Source organism: Natrix helvetica (genome assembly GCF_964273705.1).
Source record: "Natrix helvetica genome assembly, chromosome: 1".
Taxonomy (NCBI): domain Eukaryota; kingdom Metazoa; phylum Chordata; class Lepidosauria; order Squamata; family Natricidae; genus Natrix; species Natrix helvetica.
In genome coordinates, this window is record NC_138548.1 from 120,897,596 (window position 1) to 120,920,283 (window position 22,688).

The 22,688-nt window shown below is 40.1% G+C and overlaps 1 protein-coding gene across 2 annotated transcripts; it reads right to left on the reverse strand.

The window, feature by feature from the left end:
* Window positions 1-685: 685 nt before the first annotated feature.
* LOC309397017 (membrane-spanning 4-domains subfamily A member 4A-like) lies at window positions 686-9,127 on the reverse strand. Of its 2 annotated transcripts, none has more exons than XM_081962687.1 (7): window positions 8,931-9,127; window positions 7,458-7,699; window positions 6,544-6,705; window positions 6,344-6,400; window positions 4,586-4,720; window positions 2,361-2,474; window positions 686-866 (listed from the first exon to the last, which is right to left on the reverse strand). In XM_081962687.1, the coding sequence occupies exons 2-7, from the start codon at window positions 7,665-7,667 to the stop codon at window positions 747-749; spliced, it is 798 nt and encodes a 265-aa protein (XP_081818813.1). In that variant the 5' UTR covers window positions 7,668-7,699; window positions 8,931-9,127; the 3' UTR covers window positions 686-746. The 2 variants fall into 2 exon arrangements, with proteins under 2 accessions (XP_081818813.1, XP_081818814.1); XM_081962688.1 differs by lacking the exon at window positions 8,931-9,127 and adding an exon at window positions 8,819-8,835.
* Between the last annotated feature and the right edge of the window lie 13,561 nt (window positions 9,128-22,688).

Genomic DNA, 22,688 nt, shown 5'->3' on the forward strand with positions numbered 1-22,688 from the left:
CAGAACTGAAAAAAGTGACTCATGATCGGTCCTCACACGTAGCAGCATCCCCATGGTCACAAGATCAGAACTCAAGATGCTTGGCAACCAGCATCTACTTAGGACACTTCTGGCATGCCAGAATCAGGGATTGCCGTTTGTGACCTTCCCAGATGGCTTTTAAAAAGTCAAATGTGGGAAACCAGATTCACTTAAACACCATGTGAGTCGCTTAATAGCCAGAATAATCCACTTAACAACAGTGGCAAAAATGGTCATAAATCCGGCACCATTCACTTAAACTGCCTCACTTAGCAATGGACGTTCTGGTCCAAACTGCTGTCATAAGTTGAGAACTATCTGCATTGTGCCAATGATGTGTTTTATAAATAATCTGTGTTTTAATTTGGTAGCCCTTTTTCTGCAGCATCAGACCTTGTATTTAATTCCATATTTGTCACAAAAAAACCAAACGTCATCTAGAGTATAAACAAAATAAGCAGCCTCCATCATTCACTGTAAGGCGTGTACAGTACTTCCTCATAAATACGCTGATGATTTGCAACACAAATTCTTGCTTCTAGGAAAGAGTTATAACTATTAAGTAAAATAGAAGAACTTTTAAAACTTGCCACCATTTAATTTGGTGTTTAAAAGCTGCAATTAAAAAGGAAACAAGCAAGCTGGGCAACAAAAGAAAGTAATATAAAATGTATTGCTTCTCCTGAAAGCTCTTTTGCCAACAATTCTCATATTTCCTTCTTGTTTTACTGAGGTTTGGGATCCACGTTATCGTAAGTCGGTGGAGACGGAAGAGGAGCAGGATTTGGCGCAGCTGCGACTGCTCCACCTCGGATGACTTGGTAAGGCATAAAAACCATAGTTGGCTGTAACAGAAAAGAACAGTCAACACAATAAGTACTCAGGGACACATCTGTTACTCTAGGTAGTAGGAATAGATTCTCCAGTTGTGTGTTCTTAATAGTGATGCTAGCAGTGTCCTAACAGACTGAAATTCTTGATAGCTCAAAGTCCTGAGAGAGAATTCTTTAAAACTATATATTAAATGCAACTGGCTAAGTAACCTTTCCTGATAAAATCTGCCAGCCTTATCCACATATTCAGAGAATATCTGCTCAGGATCTCCCACCTACCAACCAAGAGGTATGACAGGAAGTCCCTCAACAACCCATTGAGTGTCCTGGAGTAGATGACCTGAAAGGTGGTACCAACTGGGATGGTCCTCTAGTAAGCGATAAGAGAAGCGAACTGGCTTCTCCTGAGGACCTTCGGGGACTGATTTTATTTGGTGCGTTACTTTTTGTTCCAGTTATATATTGCTTATATTTTATGTTCTGTATTCGTATACACCTGTATTGTTGTAAACCTCCAGGGCTCCAGCTTAATTGAGGAGCAAATAAATAAATAATATTCTCATGATTTATTCACAAAAGCTGCCATGTTATTAACTTCTTTTAACAATTTAAAGGCTCGAAGAAGATGCATTTCCCTCCAGGGGAGAATTTTGATTTCTCAAATGGCTTCAAATGACAGTGGTGAGAACTGACAAAGGAGAATATTTGTAGCTCAGGGTTTAAATGTTGGCCTCTGATCTTCCTTGTTTCTTTGCAGACGTTTTATGATCCAAATAATAAATTGGCACTGATGATCCAAAGGTGTTTTTTACAAGATGCAACTACACTTTCTGGATTTTTTTTTAAAGACTTTTCACTTCTCATCCAAGAAGCTTCCTCAGCTCCTTTGGGACAACCATGACCTGGATGACTGAGAATATCCATATGCACTGCACCGATAATGTTGCCAAATTTGAGTAATGCAACTTCTACAAGAAAGCATCCAAATTAGAGAGCACCATTTTTTTAAAATGAAAAGGGCCTATTTTTTTCTTCAAAAAATGGAAGTATTCTGGAAAAATGGGATCAAGTGACAGAACCTTTAAATTAATATAGTCACACTACTTAAAGTAAATATATGCATTTAGAATTGAGCCCTCTTGAACGAGGACATGAATTTCTGCATCACGGAATTATAAAGGGACAACAGAAACTGTGTTGTATTCATGACATTCACTCTACAGCAAAACAGAAGCTGGGGAGAAAATTGGATCATCTAATTATTCATATGCAGAAGCAAATAAACTACAGGGTGTTGGATCAATATTCAAGCCTCTCCTAGTTTATAAATATTACTGGGTAACCTGAGTAACCAACCTCACTTATTGTGCAGGATAATAGCAAAGAAACAAGTAAAAGGTGAGGTTAGGTGGAGTGCAAATATAAAGAAGAAAAATGGACAATTTTATTTACATTCTTTTAAGAATGAGAACTGCAAAAGCTATTATCGGCGTATCAAATAGTTACCTGGGCATCAATACAGCAAGCTGCCTGGCACCCAAAGTGAGCCAGGGAAACAGCGATGCAAAATTCCAGCACGCTGAACAAGAGCAGCACACAGGAGATGCCAAAACTGACACCCTGTAGAGTAGGAAGACAAGTGGAAAGAGAGTTATAATCTGATGAGAAATGAATGTAATGGTATGTATTGGGAGGAACAATTGCATCGGGAAAAACAGAGACACTGTACAGGTAACCCTCGACTTACAACCACAATTGGGATCCAAATTTCCTTTATTAAACAAGGAGGTTGTTAAGCTCTGCCCCTGTTGATAAGCAAATCGCTGCAGTTAAGAGAACCATACGGTTGTTAATTGAATCCAGCTTCCCCACCCCAGCCCCGCTGCCTTTGTTGATCAGAAGCTGGCTGGGAAAGTCGCAAAGGGGATGCTGCAACTGTCCTAAATAAATTGCTACTATCGAAGCCCCCAAACTTTTATCAGGTGACTATGGAGACAGTGCAGCAGTCATAAATGCAAGGAGTGGTCATAGCTTTGGGTGCCACTGAAACTTTGAATGGTCGGTAAACGAATAGTTGTTCATCCAATTAAAGACTGCCAGTACAGCCTGTGTGATATGAGAAAACTGCATCAGGGAACATTATTAGCATCTCTTATCTTCTGCAGCATTCTGGAGGGAAATTCCAGATATCACTGAGAATCCAATGGGGATCAGCCTTATTTCAGATCAACACATAAAAGCTAATTCATTGCACAGTAGCAGGTAGTGAAGGCCATAGAACGATGTACATTACTTTATCATTCTTATTCTTATTCAGGCTATGATGACCCAAACAGAGTAGAATATTTTGGGTGTATGTTCTTCTGAACCCAAAGCAGTGAAAGCAAACTAACTCATTCTGCAGCCTGCCCATTTTCCTTATATGGAAAATATGCCATCTCCATTCCTGTCCCCCAGAACCACTGACAATCATTCAGATAGATTCTGATTTTCACCTGTTGCTTTGGAAGAGCCCTCTTTCAATGTGTGGTATCTCCTGAATCTAACAAACTGATGTGCGCAATATATCCTTGAGTCAACACCATAAATAATAAAGGCATCTAATATTGCCAGACCTTATCCTGCTCATTGTTGCACCTGTTCTAATTTATTGCCCTGAATGCTATTGCCCTGGCTTCTAAAATACAGACTGGTTTTCTCCTCTGACTTTGCTGCCATCCATTTTCAGCATATCATCAGCCAATAAGGAAAACATCCATCACTCAGGATATGTAATGGAGGACAGTGTTTAGGGAGAGTCTCGGTCATTCAGGTCATGGTTGTCCCAAAGGTGCTTTTTCAAGAGGCAACTGTCAATAGAGGCCGGCCCAGCCCAAAGAGGAAAAGTGACCGGACTCCCCAGTGCCCTAACATAGCCACTCTTGGTCGCCTGACGTTTTCTCCAAGATAATGGGTTAAGGGAAATTGATTTTATACACCTTGAGGCTATTGTTGGATGGGATCAAAATAAGAGAGAAAAAGACTTGTTTTATACCAGTACAGCTAATGATGACTTACTCACATCAGGTGAAAATCTTACTCATGGGTTGGGGGATAGATCTATTTTCTTCACCCAACTCCATTCCAATCATCTCTCAGGCTGGAAAGGAGAGCCCTGGATGTGATACTACTGTGATTTCATTCTTAGAAGAAAGCAAATGACTTTACAAAATACTAAAAATTCAAGCCATTGATGCCAGGTATTGGTGTGGTTCTAAACTGTCCACACTTCAGAACTTACCTAAATTTCAGTTTTCTAAAACTGGGTGGCAAATGCAAAGAAGGGATGAGGAGATGGAGGTGGCAGGAAAATCTGGTATAGATTTCAACATGTACAGCTGTATTATATGCTATATAGAATTCTGAAGTATTCCTTATTTACCTTATTTACCAAAACATATTTATCACTTTTTAAATAAAAATAATCTCCTCCCCACCAAAAAGAAAGAAACTGGAGAGGAAAAAGAAATCTATAAAGTCCTACGCATGATCATAAGGTTGCTTGCCCTTATTTAACACATATATGTATATTTAAAAAATTCAAATGAAATAGAACACATCTCTTTGGGACTGAAACTTATTCAAGGAAAAGTTTCAAAGAAAAGTCAAAGGGCATGGAATATCCCAGCCGCATATCTCCTTCTGAATTCTGCATGTGAAGCCAAAATGTAAAACAAGATTGGTTTACTTACTTGCAAACGGTAAATGGCATATTGATTGATATAGCTCCAAGAAGCACCATAGATTATCAGCTCAGATAGGTAGAGAAATATACCAGCTAATGCCATTATAGCACATGTGATGTTCATTCCTACACTGGATTTCACCTGAAACAGAAATACACCAGGAGGAGCGAAATTATAATTACAGTGTCAGCATGAGTCTTACTAAATGGAAAGCATAAAAACAATTATCCCCAACTATGGTAAAAACAGTGACAGAATTCAATCTATGTGTGTGTGTTTAATGACCAGTGGTGAAACCAGACAACCTCCACTAAGATCATAGCAATCAACAATACATTTTCCCACAGTGGAAATGCAAACGCTACAATTCATTTGAAGACCTTTCGCTGTCAAATTCCTTCTTTCTTTTTCTGGATGTCAATCTCCATTGAAGGCCAGTGATTAACAGTGACAGGAAAAATGGTACAACTTTTTCACCCCTTAACACTTTGCTTAAAGAAATCCCAGACAATTTATAGTAAGACTTGACATTCTCTAAGCATTAAATGTTGATGTTAAATGCTCTTTTAGCTATAAAACATTACACAGAGGCTACTAGAGAGATGAGAATGGAGAAACCCTTGGAGCCAATAGTGAGGATTGTGAACATTTAAAAATTGCTCTGTTTTTAATTCTCCCCTGTCAGGAATGTAGTATTTTTCTACCTGGGTGGGGTTTTTTCTTCTCTTGAAAACACACTGTGCCCTTTGCAAAACAAAAACATTTCTGTGTTGCAATGAACACACTTTAAATCAATGGCTGGGGGGAGAGAAAGCAAGCCCTTTGCAGGAAGACTACCATCAACTCTCCCTTTGACTCTCAGGAGGATTCCCACACTTGTTCCAAACTTTCACTCCTAACATTCTGGGCTTCTTCCTAATGTTGCTTTCATGTAAGAACACTTCTGAAACTGGACCCCATGTCAAGGAGGAGGAGGAGGAGGAAGAGGAGGAGGAGGAAGAGGAAGAGGAGGAGGAGGAAGAGGAGGAGGAATGATGATAATGATGATGATGATGGAACTTTGCTTCAACGCTAGGGCATGCAAGAAGACACCTCTACTCAGCACTCGCAATAGGAATAGTACTTAGACTTATATACCCCTTCACAGTGTTTTACAGCCCTCTCTAAGCAGTTTACAGAGTCGGCATATTGCTCCCAACAATCTGGATCCTCATTTTACCCACCTCGGAAGGATGGAAGTCTGAGTCAACCTTGAGCCTGGTGAGATTCGATCTGCCAAATTGCAGGCAGCCAGCAGTCAGCAGAACTTGCCTGCATTACTGCATTCTGACCACTGTGCCACCGCAACTCACAATTACTAGTAGCAACTAAGGAAGCTCTGGTGGAACAAGCACCCATATTATGATCATTGACTCTCTCAGGCTTCTCTCATTTTCTTCACAGGACCTGGAGTGTTGCAGGTTGCAACTCAGGAAGGGAACTTGGCAAAAATCCCATCGCAAAATGCAGACCAGGGGAGGCTCAAATTCTGGATGGCTGAACATTGTCTACTGTTGACATAGAACTTTCAGTAGAAGCAAGGCTTGGAAGCAAAAGTTCATCAAAGAAGGAAAACGGGGTGGGGAGTTTTTGAGTTTGTTTTTCTTTCTCAAATGTTGATTTAATACTAAGTAGTATCTGAACAGAATTGACACAATAAAAGACCGTGAGTGCTTACAAAGAAACAGCACAAAAAGAAATTCAAATGCTACACAGGTTTCTCACCAAACCATGATTTGAACTGTTCGCAGCTGCTACACAAAGTGATCCAGAAGAAATAAACTACAGAAAAGGAAAAACAAATGATTGTAGTCATTGAAAAATCAAAAACATTGAAAAAACCATTTATAAACAGGACTTTTATAAGTTTCTATTAGCCATTACTGCCATGGGCCATGACTCAACAAAAAAATTCACATACTTACGAATATCCCTCCCCAAAAGGGGTAACCTCCAATTGCAGACACCGGGAAATAATAATAATAATAAGAAGTAGAAGAAGAAGAAGAATATGCATAAGAACGAATTGAAGAAAGGGAGACAGCCCCAAAGCCGATGTGGATCAGCCCAATCAATATTTGGACAGCCTGTGGAAGGAAAACACACCAAGTAAGACAACTTTGTTCTCTGAATCTGAGAAAAACATTCTTATTTGTTAGCATCCTAGGAAAGTCATCACTTTATATCCATCTTTGAAAGGTTCCTCAAAGATGTTGGGGCTTCTCAGTTTCCAGGGCAGGTGTTAACCCAAGTCCTGGTTTCCTATGGTGAAAAATCCAAACGGGGAGAAAGGAAAGATTGGGACACCGTTGTCACTATGTACCAGACATTTACTCCAGATTAAGCTCTAGTTTGACCCTCAGTGGGGCTACTTTTGCCAGGAAGAAGGTTTGTAAGAATATCAAGATAGATATTCAAGAGAAAAAAGACACCTCTCACTACAGACTCCTCTGCAGGAGGAAGTTGATCATGGTCATAAACCCAAAGTGACTTCAACCGACTTGGGCTGCAGTCAATCCATGACCAGTTTCCTCTGGAGAAATGCCCAACAGTTGCACTTCTCAGAGGGAAGGGGGGAAAAGAGATCTGGCTGAAACCTTGGCTTAGCTCCACTTTCTCAGTTAAAGAGCAAAGCAAAAGAAATCCATATCGGAGTCAGAATGTTTTGCAGAAACACAAATGAAACCGCCAGGAAGAACAGAGGTTTCTGGAGTATATTCCAGAACCAGACAACAGCCAAGTCAAGTTCCAGAACCTCAACATAGGGCTCTCAGGTCTCTACATACATAGCTCTAAAACCTTAATGTATTGAAACAAGGAAATAGCAACTCATGCCTACCCCAAGCACTTTGGGCTCAGCCTTGAGGAATCTCTCCAAAGGACCATTTTGTGGGATTTGTTGGGGAGCACTGGTGGGAATTTGCTGAGCTCCATACTGGGGATATGGAGTTGCTCCATATGACTGAAGAGGAACACTGGACAATCCAGGAGCCGTTTGGATTATGTTTGCTCCATTAGAGGGGATCAAAACTGTAGTTCCACTGGCCATTCTTGCTGGAAGTGATGCCACAGCTAAGTCACCTAAAAACAAACAAGTGAGGAAAAGTTAACGTCTTAACACCAAGGAGGCAAATTCTGGCCCTTCTCCTTTATGAGTTAATATTTGCCTGCAGTAAAACTGAAGAAGATTTCCAGAAGGCTTCAAGGAGCAGAATAGTAAAAAAAAAAATACAACTTTCTCAGGGATAGAAATCCTTCCTTTCCCCACCTTTCTACCAGAACCAAAGAAGCTTCTTGCTTGAGAAGTGAAAAGTTTTCAAGGAAAAAAACCAAGAAAGTCCAGTTACCTTTTGAAAAGCATCTTTGGGACAACCATGTCCTGGTTGATTCTGAATCTCCATGGACATCAGTTGAGAAAAAGCTAATCAGAACATGGGGAACGTAACGTTTTTCAATGCAAAAGGTTTGTATCTGATCTTAGCACCACCTCAGATCCCCCAGCTAAATGGCATTTCCATTTGGACAAGGTTTTATTGTACCTGCCTCCTGTCCTGTAACTGGGAGATGGATCTAAAGGCATCAGGCATGGATGATCATATTGATTGCCATTTTCCAGGAAGGTCATACCGATTTGGACATAAGTTACTGTGAAGGACACAAGAGCAGGATCTGTATCCCAACCCAACTTTGCTTCACGGATGAGATGAGGTTTCTTATCAGAACTCAACTGGACCCTCAGTCTGGATTTCCTAACAAAACTCCAGACAAGCTCAGAAAAAAGTGAAGTCATACAGTAAAGTCCCAACTGCCATCGACATCTAATAGCCCTCCGGATGTTTAAAACTCTGACCCAAGAGCCCGAATGAATGAATTTGTACAGAGCTTAAGAGGAAGCTTCTTCCCTCTTGAGCTGTATTAATTGGAAGTCAACGTGAAGCAAAACCCGACCCATCCACCCTCCTCTTTGAACGAGGAACTTCAAATATTGAATCTCTGTACATTTGTATGGCGCCTTTGCGCGTATTGGGCATTTCCATCAGGGCAAGATTGATTGCAAACTCTTCCCTGTCCGCAAATTCTGCCCTGAAATCCTCCCGTCTAGAAGCCCTGCGGGGGCTGCGGGGAAGAAGCGGCAGGCACGGGAGGGTCCACATATTAATTCCATATTAATTTTTAAACAAGTAATCAGAATATACTCACGTCGACCACTGAAGACGAAACACACCTAAACCTCAGAGGAAATGAAAGTATCTTAAAAGGAACAGGTGGAGGGCGGGGCTCGTTCATTTACTAAAAGGAGGGGTTTGCTCACCTTAATCCAGGACTCCAGAAAAAACATCTTTCTTGCCCCTTTAACTGTTGCAACAAATAACAGTTTGGGGCCAGGAACCTTCTGCGTTTTCATCACTTTTGCTTCTCTCTTTGTCCCAAAGTAAGTTAAGTCCCGCGCTTGGTGGGACTCGTTTTCAACCCCTGGGAATCTTCCACAATCTTTGCAGGAATCGCCAGAAATAACACACACACACACAAATAACACACACAGGCTCTTTAAGTGGCCTCGTCCAGCGGAGAGGATTTTTTTCCTCTCCTTTCCCTCTACCGGCGCTTCTTACAGCTTTTGGTTTCCTCTTTTAGGCGTTTGAACAGGCAAAACCGCAACGGTGTGAAAGGGAGGCTGGAGGGACTCTATCCCAGCCTCCGATCGAGCTCCTTGCGAAACTCTCCCTGCAAAAACTTGCAAGGACCTCAGAGGCCTCCTTAGTATAGGTATACATTTCTCTTTATAAGATGATTTATAACAGAATTCGCCTTCATTGGTGAGATAAACTTCTGCTCTGTTGAAGAGTTTCGCCCCCCCCCCCCAATTACTATGTATGTTACACGGGAGCGCCCTCTAGAGTCCTGATCCTCCTATTGCTGTTTTGTGTTAACTGTTCTAAGAAGGTCTATGGGGATCAAAGGATTTGCTCCCTGTGCATCGTGTATTGCAGGGAAAACCACCCAGTTGTTCCCTCAACCTGGGTGCTAGAATGAGGAGAAGGAAGGAATGCCTCACAGGGTGACATGCCTATTGGGCCTCCCCCCCCCCCCCAATTCCAGGGCTGACAGAAAGGTCATTGTAGAGATGGCTTTACCTATCACTAGCACAGCCTCAAGAGTAGTAAAGAAAGCAGTAAAGAATTCCCTTTCCAGAGTGACCTAGGTCAGACAGAAGGGAGCCAACCCACAGAGCAACTGGCCTGCTGAGAAACTAAAACTGATCTGAGGTGACTCCCCACTAGTTTTTTGGTTTTTGCTTTTCTGCAGTTTTAGTAGGGCTGCTCTTCTTCTGGCACCATGTCTGTCCAGCATCACATCTCCAGATGCCCCCAGAGGGAAGTCAGCAGCCATGCTATCAGTGAAGCAATGCAGATTGTGCATATAAAAGGGCTGTGATAGGGGAGAAGGAGGAGCCAATGTCGCGATGATACAACATCCGGTCTTGACACTCCTAGACTGCCGTTGATACTTTTGCCGCTGGACGGTCCATTAGGACCTAAACTGTCCTGCGGAGATAGTGATCAGGAAGAGGAAGCCTTGCTGGTCTCAGGGACATCACAAAGCCCCTGATTGACCCAAGGGAAGCTCTTCAAGCCAGCGGTAAACAGGCAGCCCGAGGCTGATGAAGTTGGGACGGCTCCAGAAGGAAGGAAGTGAAAAGAGAAAGGGAGTCCATCTGGTGAGGTATTTTTTCTATTTTGAGAAAGACTGCTCAAAGAAACTTTTTTTTAAAATCCAAATTAAATCCTTAAGCAAAAGAATTAAGTGGCAAAATTAACCTATATTGGATTGCTCTGGAAAGCTTTTTTTTCCTTTTAACTTTACTTTGTGGATTGAAGTGCTCGCAACGTTTTTTGTTTCTCCTCTTAAAGTGAACGGATTAATTTTTCTTCTGTTTTTTGTTATTTTATTTTTTGACTTCTGGATTAAAACCTTCCCTTTTATTTTAACAATTCTTCCTATTACTTGTTATTAAATTTCATTAAAGAACTTTGTTTCCTATAAGCCAGAGATAAATATTAGAAAGTGAAAGGTAACAACACTGCCACTCGGAGGTCACAGGCTGGAGTTTTTGAAACAACTTATTTCTTCTCTTTTCCTCTTTGATCTTACTGACTTTGTAGCTGAAGGGTTTGCAATTTGTTTACAAAAACTGATAAAGAGCCAAGGCACGAATTGTTTTCAAGGGTGCTCTTTGAGAACTATTTTGGCAGGGGAGAGAAAGGGAAAAAAACAGAATCTTTCTCCTTTGAAGAGCATAAAACAACTTGTGTTTAAGTCAATCTAAAACAAAAAAATAAAAGAGGCCTGGAAGGCTAGAGCGGTAGTGGTTATTAGTTTTTCTTTTTTCTCCTTCTTTTTTGGAAACATGGATCAACACTCAGATGAGAAAACCTTAAAATTCCAAAATATCTTGGCTGGAATTCAAAATCTACTGGAAGGATATGGGAGAATTGAGAAGAAGTTGGAAAAAACTAGTGTTCCTCACAGCAAAGGATGAAGGGGTTGGAGCCCCAAAAATTAAAGGGGAGAATGAAGACATAGAAGATAAAGACAAGACAATAGATGATTTTATTAATGGAGCAAATATGGATGAAAGTGGAAAGAAGGGAATATGGAAAAGGGAATTCGACGAACTTGAGACCTACCTCAGATTCCAAGATACAGAAGAAGAAAAAAGAGTAATGATGATGGATTTAAGAAGAGAATTTTTTTCAGAAGCATGATTGACAACCAAAGACAAGCTAATTTTAATAGCAAATGGAGGGCAACGAGATTACCTGAGAGATCCTTCAAGCAACGAAGTGCAGAGAGAAGTCTATAAAAACCTTATAAAGGAGATAAAAAGAAGACTGACACCACAATTGGCAAGAGAGATAACACTGCTTTGTTACTGGAAAAATACAGATTGACAATGAAAGTTGATAATAATAAAAAGTAGTTAATTTTGGTGATCAATAAGTAGGAATTTAGTAATTTTTAGATTGTTTTAGATTGCTATTAAATGTTTATTTATTAACAAATAATGATAATAACAATAATGAAATGATAATGGATACAGCTTAATGATATATACATGTACTGGCAAACTAGTAAAAGAAATTTTGAAATAAATTGCAAATTGTGATCTGGGAAAAAGACTTATAAATTTTATTAACCAATTTTTATTCAGATCTTGTCATAAAGGTGTAATGTTTTTTGGGTTTGACGAGAGGAGGTTAGATATAAATAGTAAATGATTTTTAGCCAACTATAATAACAACAAGGAAATGTCAATGGATATTGTTTAATAATATATACATGCTCTGGTTTTGGCAAAAGAAACTTGGATACAAACTCTAAACAGCGAGTTGAAAAAAAAGGGGGGAAAGGTTTAGAAACTTTATTAATTAACTTTTACTTAGAACATGTCATAAAGGTGTAATGTTATTGGAGGATTTTTGAAATAGCTAATGAATGCCATTATGTGGTTGTGTCTTTAAGTATGAATGATTTGAGGCAAAAGCACATTCAAATAATTGTAGTCAAATGAGAATTGTGGTACATTGATAGTAAGATATACGAAGATTTTTTATTTAAAGTGTATAATCTAATATGAACTATAAGTGATGACTGTGGAAGAAATGCACGGAAGTTATCTGTAACCAATCGACACACATTCTACAAGATGTAATGAAGGATGATTCTTTTTTTGTGTTTTTTTTAAACAAAATTTTATTGATTTTTAGGGAATAAAAAGGAAAGGGGTAGTGGAAAAGGTTACAAATTTTGGCAGTTGCAGTGTGCGGCAGGTGTTCCCTCCCCCCAGACTCATAGTATACATTTAGACAAAATTCAATACAAAATAGCAATATTTAGTCAGCATATAAATTCAGGTAATAATTTCAATCACTTTATATCAAGCAGATTTTCTTGCTCATTTCTGTGATCTGAGTTTTCTTGGTATTGCCCCTTCTCCCCCCGCTGGCAGAGCTCCGGCCCCTCCCGTGTCCTGTATGTCTGGTGCAAGATCATCTGGTTTATCTAGGAGTGCTTTATTTTTTTCCATAAAGGCTTGTGCCTCTATGATTGTGTTAATTCTAATTCTTGTATCCTCCCAGAATATTAGCATACCTTCAGGCATCAGCCATCTGAAACACACCCCCTTCTGGTAAAGTTTCTTTGCTAGTTGCAAATAGTTTTTCCTTTTCTCCCTCACTTTCTTGGGGATCTGTTTCAGAATGGTTATTTCCCTATCTTGGTATTTCAGAACTTGCCCCCTTTGTGCACTCAGGATTTCATCTCTTGTGGTCTTTCTAAGAAATTTAATGTGTACCTCCCTGGGTACATTGTGTGTTCTAGCATATGCAGAATTTACTCTTTAAACCAGATCTAGTTCCCACCCCATCTATTGCTTCTCTTTGTGAATGTATTCAGCTAAAATGCTTGTCATAATGTCCCTTATATCTTCATCATCTGTCTCAACCACATTTTGAAATCTAAGGTAAAAGGACATTCTTTCAAATTCTATTTTCATCTGTTGGATCTCAAGCTCTTTGTTCCCCTTCTGCACCCCTTCCATCCCCCCCTCATCTCAGCCGTCCCCCCCTCCAAAAGATCCAGTCTCTGTGAGTTTTTACTGGTCTGGTCCTGGTTCTCTTTAAGTTCTTCTTTCATCTCTTTTAATTGCCTTTTTATCTCCTCTTGTCCCTCTAGGATTTGTTGAAACATTTGTTGAAAATCAGTCTCAGTAGTTTTAGGCTGCATCAAAGATGTTAGCATTGGTTGTGTACTGGGACTAGATGTTGTAGATGTCGGGGCAGAGGCAGCAAAGCCGGGCTTCCCAGGTGGTGATTTTTTATGTGACATTTTATGAACAATAAAGAGTTCAGAGTCAATACGGAGAAAGATCAGTCAGAGGGGTAGAACCGCCAAGAGAGTTCAGGAGACTAAAGGTCCAGGCAGAAGGAGATTTTTCTGGTCACACTTTCTGGCAATGGAGTAATAAGTCTTTCACTCCAGGGAATCCAAAAAATCCAAATAAACAAGAGATTTGTCTGAGTAGCACAGAGACAAAGACCGGAAGCCTGAAGTTCTATAGGTGGAGTCAATTTTCACTGTTTATAAAGACAACAGAAGTGTGCCATCTTGCCCTGCCAGCTTTGGGGTTAGGAGGCATAATAAAAAGTTTTCAAAGTTTCCAAAGTTTTCAGATCATCATTTCATTTATAGGGTTATAGTCCGAAATTCGCCTTTGCTATGAGCGTGGCGTCATTAGTTGGCTCTCTCCCTGCCTCCTCCCCTAGGGCTGAGAGCGAAAACAGTTTACAGCCGCCTGTCCGAGGGGGGGGAAATCCCCCTCCCACCAGCCGCGCTTCTCCAAACCGAGCTGAAAGAGAGTTTTAATTAGCTGGCAATTTCTTTACAAGCAGGCAAAGGGAATGGAGAGAAGTTTCTACCGCACCGCACCACAGCCGCGTCCTTCTGATCGCTCATTCTTCCAGCTGCCTCCTCACGAAGACGCCGGAGCACCTCCCCGTCATGCTTCCCGATGCCTAGGGCGATGTGGGGGGTCCCCCAGCCGCCGCCGACTCAGGGGATCCCCCGCGGTGCCACCCCTTCGGCAGGAGTCTCTACGGGGCATCCTGTGCCCCCCAAGGGGTGAGGGCCCACCAGGAGAGCGCGGGGCGAGCAGAGCCTGCCCGTCGTGATCAGCAGCGAAAGCGGAAGTCCGTGTTTTTGTTTAATTAAAATAAAAAAAACTATAAGTAATGACTGTGGAAGAAATGCATGAAAGTTATCTGTAACCAATCGACACGCTTTCTACAAGATGTAATGAAGGATGAATCTTTTTTTGTGTTTTTGTTTAATTAAAATAAAAAAAACTTTAAAAAAAACCAAGGCTGTGATAGGGGAAGATGGAAATCATGATTTCCATATTGAATCAGAGAAAGCCAATGGTAGCTGCCCTCAGCTATGGACTGGAAATGAGAGGGAGGCTGTATCATAATAATAAAATACATTTATCATAAATCATAAGATGCAACACTCAATTATAGTCATAGGATACTAAATAAGCAATCAACCTACTGTAAATCCTACTAGAACACTAAATAAAACAATGTCATTAATATAATTAATATAAGATACAAGCAACTAAATCATAGTCATAAAAATATAAAATATTACGTTTCCCTAGCCTGATTTTTAAGCATGTGTCAAAGCCCTATCCCCCAAAATAAGCCCTAGTGAAGTGGGGTGGGTGTGGCCATCACAGGAGGCAGCAAGCTCATGCAGGCCAATGGTGTCCAGCAGCAGCCGTGGCCCACTTAGCGCAGGTGAGTTGATTACCTGTCCAAGCAGCAAGCAGAGGCAGAGGTGGGGAGAACCACAAGATCTGGATGCGCTACATGGTCTGTGAGAAAGATGAGTCAGTGGGCTGGATCTGTGGGTGGCTATGGGAGGTTCATCTTCATGTCTCTTGGCTTGCCTGGGGCCCACATGGTGCATCGGGATCACCTGCCTTCTACCCCGCACCTCTGCCTGTCTAATGCCAGTGCGGCTGCATGAAGACAAGGCTCTCACAGCTACCCGCCCACTCTGGCCCACAAACAATTGGCTTTCCCAATTGTTTTTTTCTGCAATTCTAATTATCCCGACCAGTGCCCGATTGGGGCCATCTAGCCCTATCTTCAGGTGCCTCTGTTAGGAACGGGTGCGATTAAGCACTAGCAATGAACCCCAGGTCGAGGTTATAACAGAGCAACCCTGTAAAGTATACGCAGCGTGCGATAGATAAAGCAACCACACTGAATAATGGATAGTAAAGTAACAAAATAAATCTTTACTTTTTGAAGAATATAGCAAAATCCATAAACACAGCCAAAAAGTCATACACAGAAAAAGCAGTCCAATACTACCAAGATAACTTGGATACAAGTAGCAAATAACTTACACACAGTAAGTAGTAGCAACAGTAGTAACAGTTAGGCAGCAGTTATCATACAGCAATCAAGAGAGAGAGAGAGAGAGCAACAACATCAGCTGCAATTTAAAGGCTGTAATCTACTAATTAACAGAGCTCCTCTCTTAAAGATACATAACATGCCTTGTGCAATATATTGTCTACCCAACTTGTTGGTTACACCCTAACATTCTCCCCTTTGGGTAGATCAATATATCCACTCACAATATAAGATGATAACCTTCACATGATGAGGTATGTTTCACTGAACTTTGTGCCTTAGTGAAGTTGTCCGCTAAATTGTCTTCAGTTGAACAATATTCCAACTTTATCAGGCCATCCTTAATGTTTTGTCGAACATTAAGATACCTCAAAGCAGTATACTTCGATCTCGTCTTAATAGCTAAACTAGTCGCCATTTTTATTGCTGCCTGATTATCTTCATAAACAGTAAAAGGTTCATTGATACTTAATCCCATATCTATAAGCAACTGCTTACAATATATCAGCTCAGTACATGTCAACGACAAACATGAAAACTCAGCTTCCATTGTGGATAAGCTTATGTGTTTCTGTCGTATCGACTTCCATCCAATCAGTACACCACCTAGCATAAAGGCTATGCCGGAAGTTGACTTCCTATTATCTATAGCAGCTGCAAAATTCGCATCAGCATAAACAATCAAAACTAAATCCCTATTCGGCTCTAAATACAACGCATAGTGGATAGTTTTCTTTAAATAACGCAGCACACGCTTTGCTGCTTGCCAATGCCTCTCTGAAGGATTATCATTGAATCTAGCCAGTTGGTTCACACTAAATGATATATCTGGTCTAGACCAATTACTTAGGTACATTAGGCTACCTATCAAAGATTGATAGATTCCCTTATCAAAACCAGTACCCTCAGTAACCTCAGGTTTAAACTCCAATGCCATTGGTGTCTTTGCAGTCTTACATAGCTCCATGCTATATTTCTTAAGCAAATGATTAATTTTACCAGCCTGCGACAGCTTAAAACCTTTACTGGTTCTAACCACATCTAAGCCCAGATAATGCTTAATTTCACCCAAATTCCGGATTCTAAATTTACTCTCTAATTGTGAAACAATGTCAATAGCTTCCTGCTCAGACCTAGTAATAATAGCTATATCGTCCGTGAACAAAAGCAACAACGAGATCAAACCATTTTTCACCCGTGTAAATAAACAAGGATCAGCCAAACCTGGAATAAATCCCATAGCTTTTAGTTCATTTACTATGCATCTGTTCCACTCAAAACCGGACTGTTTTAAACCATAAAGGCTCTTTTTAAGTCTCCAACAACCAATCTGGCCATTAGAATCCACACCTGGTGGCCTCTTCATATAAATGGTATGCTGCAATGGAGCATGCAGATACGCTGTTTCAACATCAATATGGGTAACATTACACCGATACTTAGCAGCCCACACCAATGCTGCCCTCAACGTAGAGGCTTTCAAGCTCGGAGCAAAAACCTCATCGTAATCCCTCTCAGTTTGGGAAAACCCTTGAGCAACTAAACGAGCCTTATAAATAGCATTGCCAGCAGCATCGTTTTTAATTTTAAACACCCATCTACATCCAATTGCGCTCTCCCCTGAAGGGAGCCTAGCTTCTTCATAAACCTTCAATTCCTGTAAGGATTTCAACTCCTTCTCCATAGCTGCCTTCCACAATTTCTTTTCCTTTTCAGGATACAGCCTTAACTCTGCAAAACTAGAAGGTTCTATGCTAACTTGCAATACTGCACTGGCTTGGTATCTATCGGGTGGATGCCTGTCCCTAGTAGACCTCCTAGGCAATACAGGACTTGCAGGATCATCCTGTTCCACCTCACGAGTAGATTCTACATCTACATCTTCCTCCCCTTTCAGAGTAATAGATGGACCATCCTGATTCTCTAACTGCTCATTTGGTGTATCATGATTAACCAAACGATCAACATCTACATCATCACAAACCTTGTTAAACTCTTGTTCTAGCTTCTCCCAACCAACATGTTCTGAAAATTTAGCACTAGCACTGTGCATAATTCTCCGAGTTCCAGGTTCCCAGAACCTAAACGATCTATGATTGGAATTGTACCCAACAAAAACCATCTTCCTAGCTCTGCTTTGATCCTTCCGTCTAGTCTGTGAGGGAATATGCACCCAAGCAGGGACACCAAATGTGTGTAAATAACTCAAATCAGGCTTCCTACCATGCCAAAGAGTATAAGGAATCTTACCAGTAGTTGAGTTAACTACTATGTTCAGAATATGGTTTGCACACATTATAGCCTCACCCCAAAGTTTTTCTGACAAACCAGAATCAACCAGCATAGTTCTGGTCATTGCCTGCAATGATTGACCACGTCTTTCAATAAATGAATTATGTTCTGGCCTGTAGGGGGCAGAACGCCTATGTTCTATACCAGCATTCTCCAACATTGATGTAAACCTATGATTAGTGAATTCAGACCCATTATCAGTGACTAGGCAAAGTACTTTTTTATCCATCTTACGTTCAACAAACTTTAACCATTTAGTAAAATGTTGGAAAGTTTCTGCCTTTGATTTCATTACATAACAGAAACCATACCTAGAATAATGGTCCATAATGCTGAGTATATAGCAGGCACCTCCTAAGCTAGGTTTCTTAGGGCCAATTAGGTCTGCAAACACTACTTCCAGTGGTTTAGATGTCTTGAATCCTTTAAACCGGTTTGCAGGGGTAACCTTACTTTTAGCCTGGTTACAGGCATTACAGTTAAGATATTTTGAACAAGGTTTCAAATTGATTCCCTTAGATAGAATAACAGTTTGACGTACCATTTTAAAATTTACATGGCCTAAACGTCTATGAAGTAGGTGTATACAGTTATCATGGGGCTGTTTATTCTTATAACCAGGTTCAGAACTCGCAATATTTAAAGAGTTCTCATGTAGAATAAATAAATTATTCTCCAAATTGGCAATAACACTATTACCTTCCTTTTCGATAATGCATCTATCATTCTTAAATGTTACTGTAAACCCACATTTCACAAGGTCTTTTACAGATAATAGGTTAAATTTCATTTTAGGTACATATAACATTTCCAATTTTTCATTAATACATGGACAATAAGCTGTACCTTCACCTGAAGCCTTAATTTTCCAACCATTTGCTAAGGAAATGTGCTGTTTGCTAGCCTTCATAGTAACAAACCTTTCTTTAACCTTGATTATAGAATGGGATGCGCCACTGTCAACCACCCAGAAACTATGGTTTACAGGCTTATCTACCTTAGCTACAGTTAAAGTAACATTGTTGCTTTTTCTTTTACTATTAGCAACACTCCTTTTCTTGCTATTTTTACAGTTCTTAGCAATATGCCCCTTACCACCACAAGAATAACATTTCTTAACAAAATTTACAGTTGAAAACTGTGTTTCTTCTTGTGATTGATTGTCTCTGAACTGAACTCTATCCTCTCTTCGTCTGGACTCTTCAAGCAATCTCCCGGTAACCTCAGATAATGTCAGTTCATCTCGTGAACGAACTTCCAATGAGGAAACAAAAGAGTCGTAGCTTTCATCAAGCGACGATAGAATAATATACACCTGGTGAAGCTCAGAAAAAATTAACTCTTTTTCTTGCAAATCCTGCAAAGTTTTCTTCATGAAGTCTAAATGAGCCAACATATCACCACCTTTTTGCAAACGGGCTCTAAACAGTTTCCGTGTGAGATGAATATGAGCACCCACACTGTCCCGAACATAAATTCTCCGCAATGTGTTCCAACACCTAGCAGCAGACTCTTCGCCACGAATATGGACCAGTTGCTGGTCATTCAGTGTTAGTCCAATAATGCAGAGAGCTCTCTCATTGTCCCTGTTAAACTGCACAATCTTCTTCGCATCCTCATCATCAGCAGGATCCCAACCTGTAACATCTGGTGGGTTCTGAACCACAGACCACAGTCCTTCTCTACGCAGAAGTAGGGAACACTTCAAGGACCAGGAAACATAGTTGGTTCCATCAAACCGGGTAATCATGGAGAGTGCAGCAGACTGTTCATGTGCCATATTCACAAAAATAAACTATCCAAAAAGTGGTTCATAAAAATAAAATATTAAGGCAGGGTGTCTGGGCCCATAACCAATGTTAGTGGTACTAGTGCGATTAAGCACTAGCAATGAACCCCAGGTCGAGGTTATAACAGAGCAACCCTGTTAAAATATACGCAGCGTGCGATATATAAAGCAACCACACTAAATAATGGATAGTAAAGTAACAATAATAAACTTTACTTTCTGAAGAATATAGCAAAATCCATAAACACAGCCAAAAGTCATACACAGAGAAAAACAGTCCAATAACTTACACACAGTAAGTAGTAGCAACAGTAATAACAGTTAGACAGCAGTTATCATACATCAGGCAAGAGAGAGAGAGAGAGAGATCTAACAACCATTCTGGCTCCCTCTTATAGCTGCTTGAGGTAACAAGCCAATTACATATTTTAAGCATTTAAAGTAGCAGTAACATAATCATAGCTTATATACATTGCCAAGCCAAGCCTAGGGTTACATCCCTAACATTCTCCCCTCTTGGGTTGTCAATGTAGTTACACACAACTTCACATTCTCAATCCATAAACATCACAGTAATGATTTATGTTTTTTCTTTAACACACAATACAGTACATAATGTTGGTTCAAGATACAATTCATAATGCATCTCTTATCACACATAGAACCTATTATATCAACATCATCTAACTCATCGGGATTTAAATTTCATAAAGGACTACATACTTCCTATTCACTCCAGTTTTACTCTTATATTTCTGTTTGCTTCCCCTTGCATATTTACTTGAAGGTAAATCAATCTTGTCAAGGACTCCCAAATCCTGCAATGACTTAAACTCACTGTTCATTTCAGCTTGCCCTACATTTTTATCCTCAGTTGGATACGTGGTCAGTTCATTGTATGCAGCAGGTACCTTATCCACCTTACATGCAACAGATGCCTGATACCTATCTGGCTTGATATCTGTCGGGTGGATGCCTGTCCCTAGTAGACCTCCTAGGCAATACAGGACTTGCAGGATCATCCTGTTCCACCTCACGAGTAGATTCTACATCTACATCTTCCTCCCCTTTCAGAGTAATAGATGGACCATCCTGATTCTCTAACTGCTCATTTGGTGTATCATGATTAACCAAACGATCAACATCTACATCATCACAAACCTTGTTAAACTCTTGTTCTAGCTTCTCCCAACCAACATGTTCTGAAAATTTAGCACTAGCACTGTGCATAATTCTCCGAGTTCCAGGTTCCCAGAACCTAAACGATCTATGATTGGAATTGTACCCAACAAAAACCATCTTCCTAGCTCTGCTTTGATCCTTCCGTCTAGTCTGTGAGGGAATATGCACCCAAGCAGGGACACCAAATGTGTGTAAATAACTCAAATCAGGCTTCCTACCATGCCAAAGAGTATAAGGAATCTTACCAGTAGTTGAGTTAACTACTATGTTCAGAATATGGTTTGCACACATTATAGCCTCACCCCAAAGTTTTTCTGACAAACCAGAATCAACCAGCATAGTTCTGGTCATTGCCTGCAATGATTGACCACGTCTTTCAATAAATGAATTATGTTCTGGCCTGTAGGGGGCAGAACGCCTATGTTCTATACCAGCATTCTCCAACATTGATGTAAACCTATGATTAGTGAATTCAGACCCATTATCAGTGACTAGGCAAAGTACTTTTTTATCCATCTTACGTTCAACAAACTTTAACCATTTAGTAAAATGTTGGAAAGTTTCTGCCTTTGATTTCATTACATAACAGAAACCATACCTAGAATAATGGTCCATAATGCTGAGTATATAGCAGGCACCTCCTAAGCTAGGTTTCTTAGGGCCAATTAGGTCTGCAAACACTACTTCCAGTGGTTTAGATGTCTTGAATCCTTTAAACCGGTTTGCAGGGGTAACCTTACTTTTAGCCTGGTTACAGGCATTACAGTTAAGATATTTTGAACAAGGTTTCAAATTGATTCCCTTAGATAGAATAACAGTTTGACGTACCATTTTAAAATTTACATGGCCTAAACGTCTATGAAGTAGGTGTATACAGTTATCATGGGGCTGTTTATTCTTATAACCAGGTTCAGAACTCGCAATATTTAAAGAGTTCTCATGTAGAATAAATAAATTATTCTCCAAATTGGCAATAACACTATTACCTTCCTTTTCGATAATGCATCTATCATTCTTAAATGTTACTGTAAACCCACATTTCACAAGGTCTTTTACAGATAATAGGTTAAATTTCATTTTAGGTACATATAACATTTCCAATTTTTCATTAATACATGGACAATAAGCTGTACCTTCACCTGAAGCCTTAATTTTCCAACCATTTGCTAAGGAAATGTGCTGTTTGCTAGCCTTCATAGTAACAAACCTTTCTTTAACCTTGATTATAGAATGGGATGCGCCACTGTCAACCACCCAGAAACTATGGTTTACAGGCTTATCTACCTTAGCTACAGTTACAGTAACATTGTTGCTTTTTCTTTTACTATTAGCAACACTCCTTTTCTTGCTATTTTTACAGTTCTTAGCAATATGCCCCTTACCACCACAAGAATAACATTTCTTAACAAAATTTACAGTTGAAAACTGTGTTTCTTCTTGTGATTGATTGTCTCTGAACTGAACTCTATCCTCTCTTCGTCTGGACTCTTCAAGCAATCTCCCGGTAACCTCAGATAATGTCAGTTCATCTCGTGAACGAACTTCCAATGAGGAAACAAAAGAGTCGTAGCTTTCATCAAGCGACGATAGAATAATATACACCTGGTGAAGCTCAGAAAAAATTAACTCTTTTTCTTGCAAATCCTGCAAAGTTTTCTTCATGAAGTCTAAATGAGCCAACATATCACCACCTTTTTGCAAACGGGCTCTAAACAGTTTCCGTGTGAGATGAATATGAGCACCCACACTGTCCCGAACATAAATTCTCCGCAATGTGTTCCAACACCTAGCAGCAGACTCTTCGCCACGAATATGGACCAGT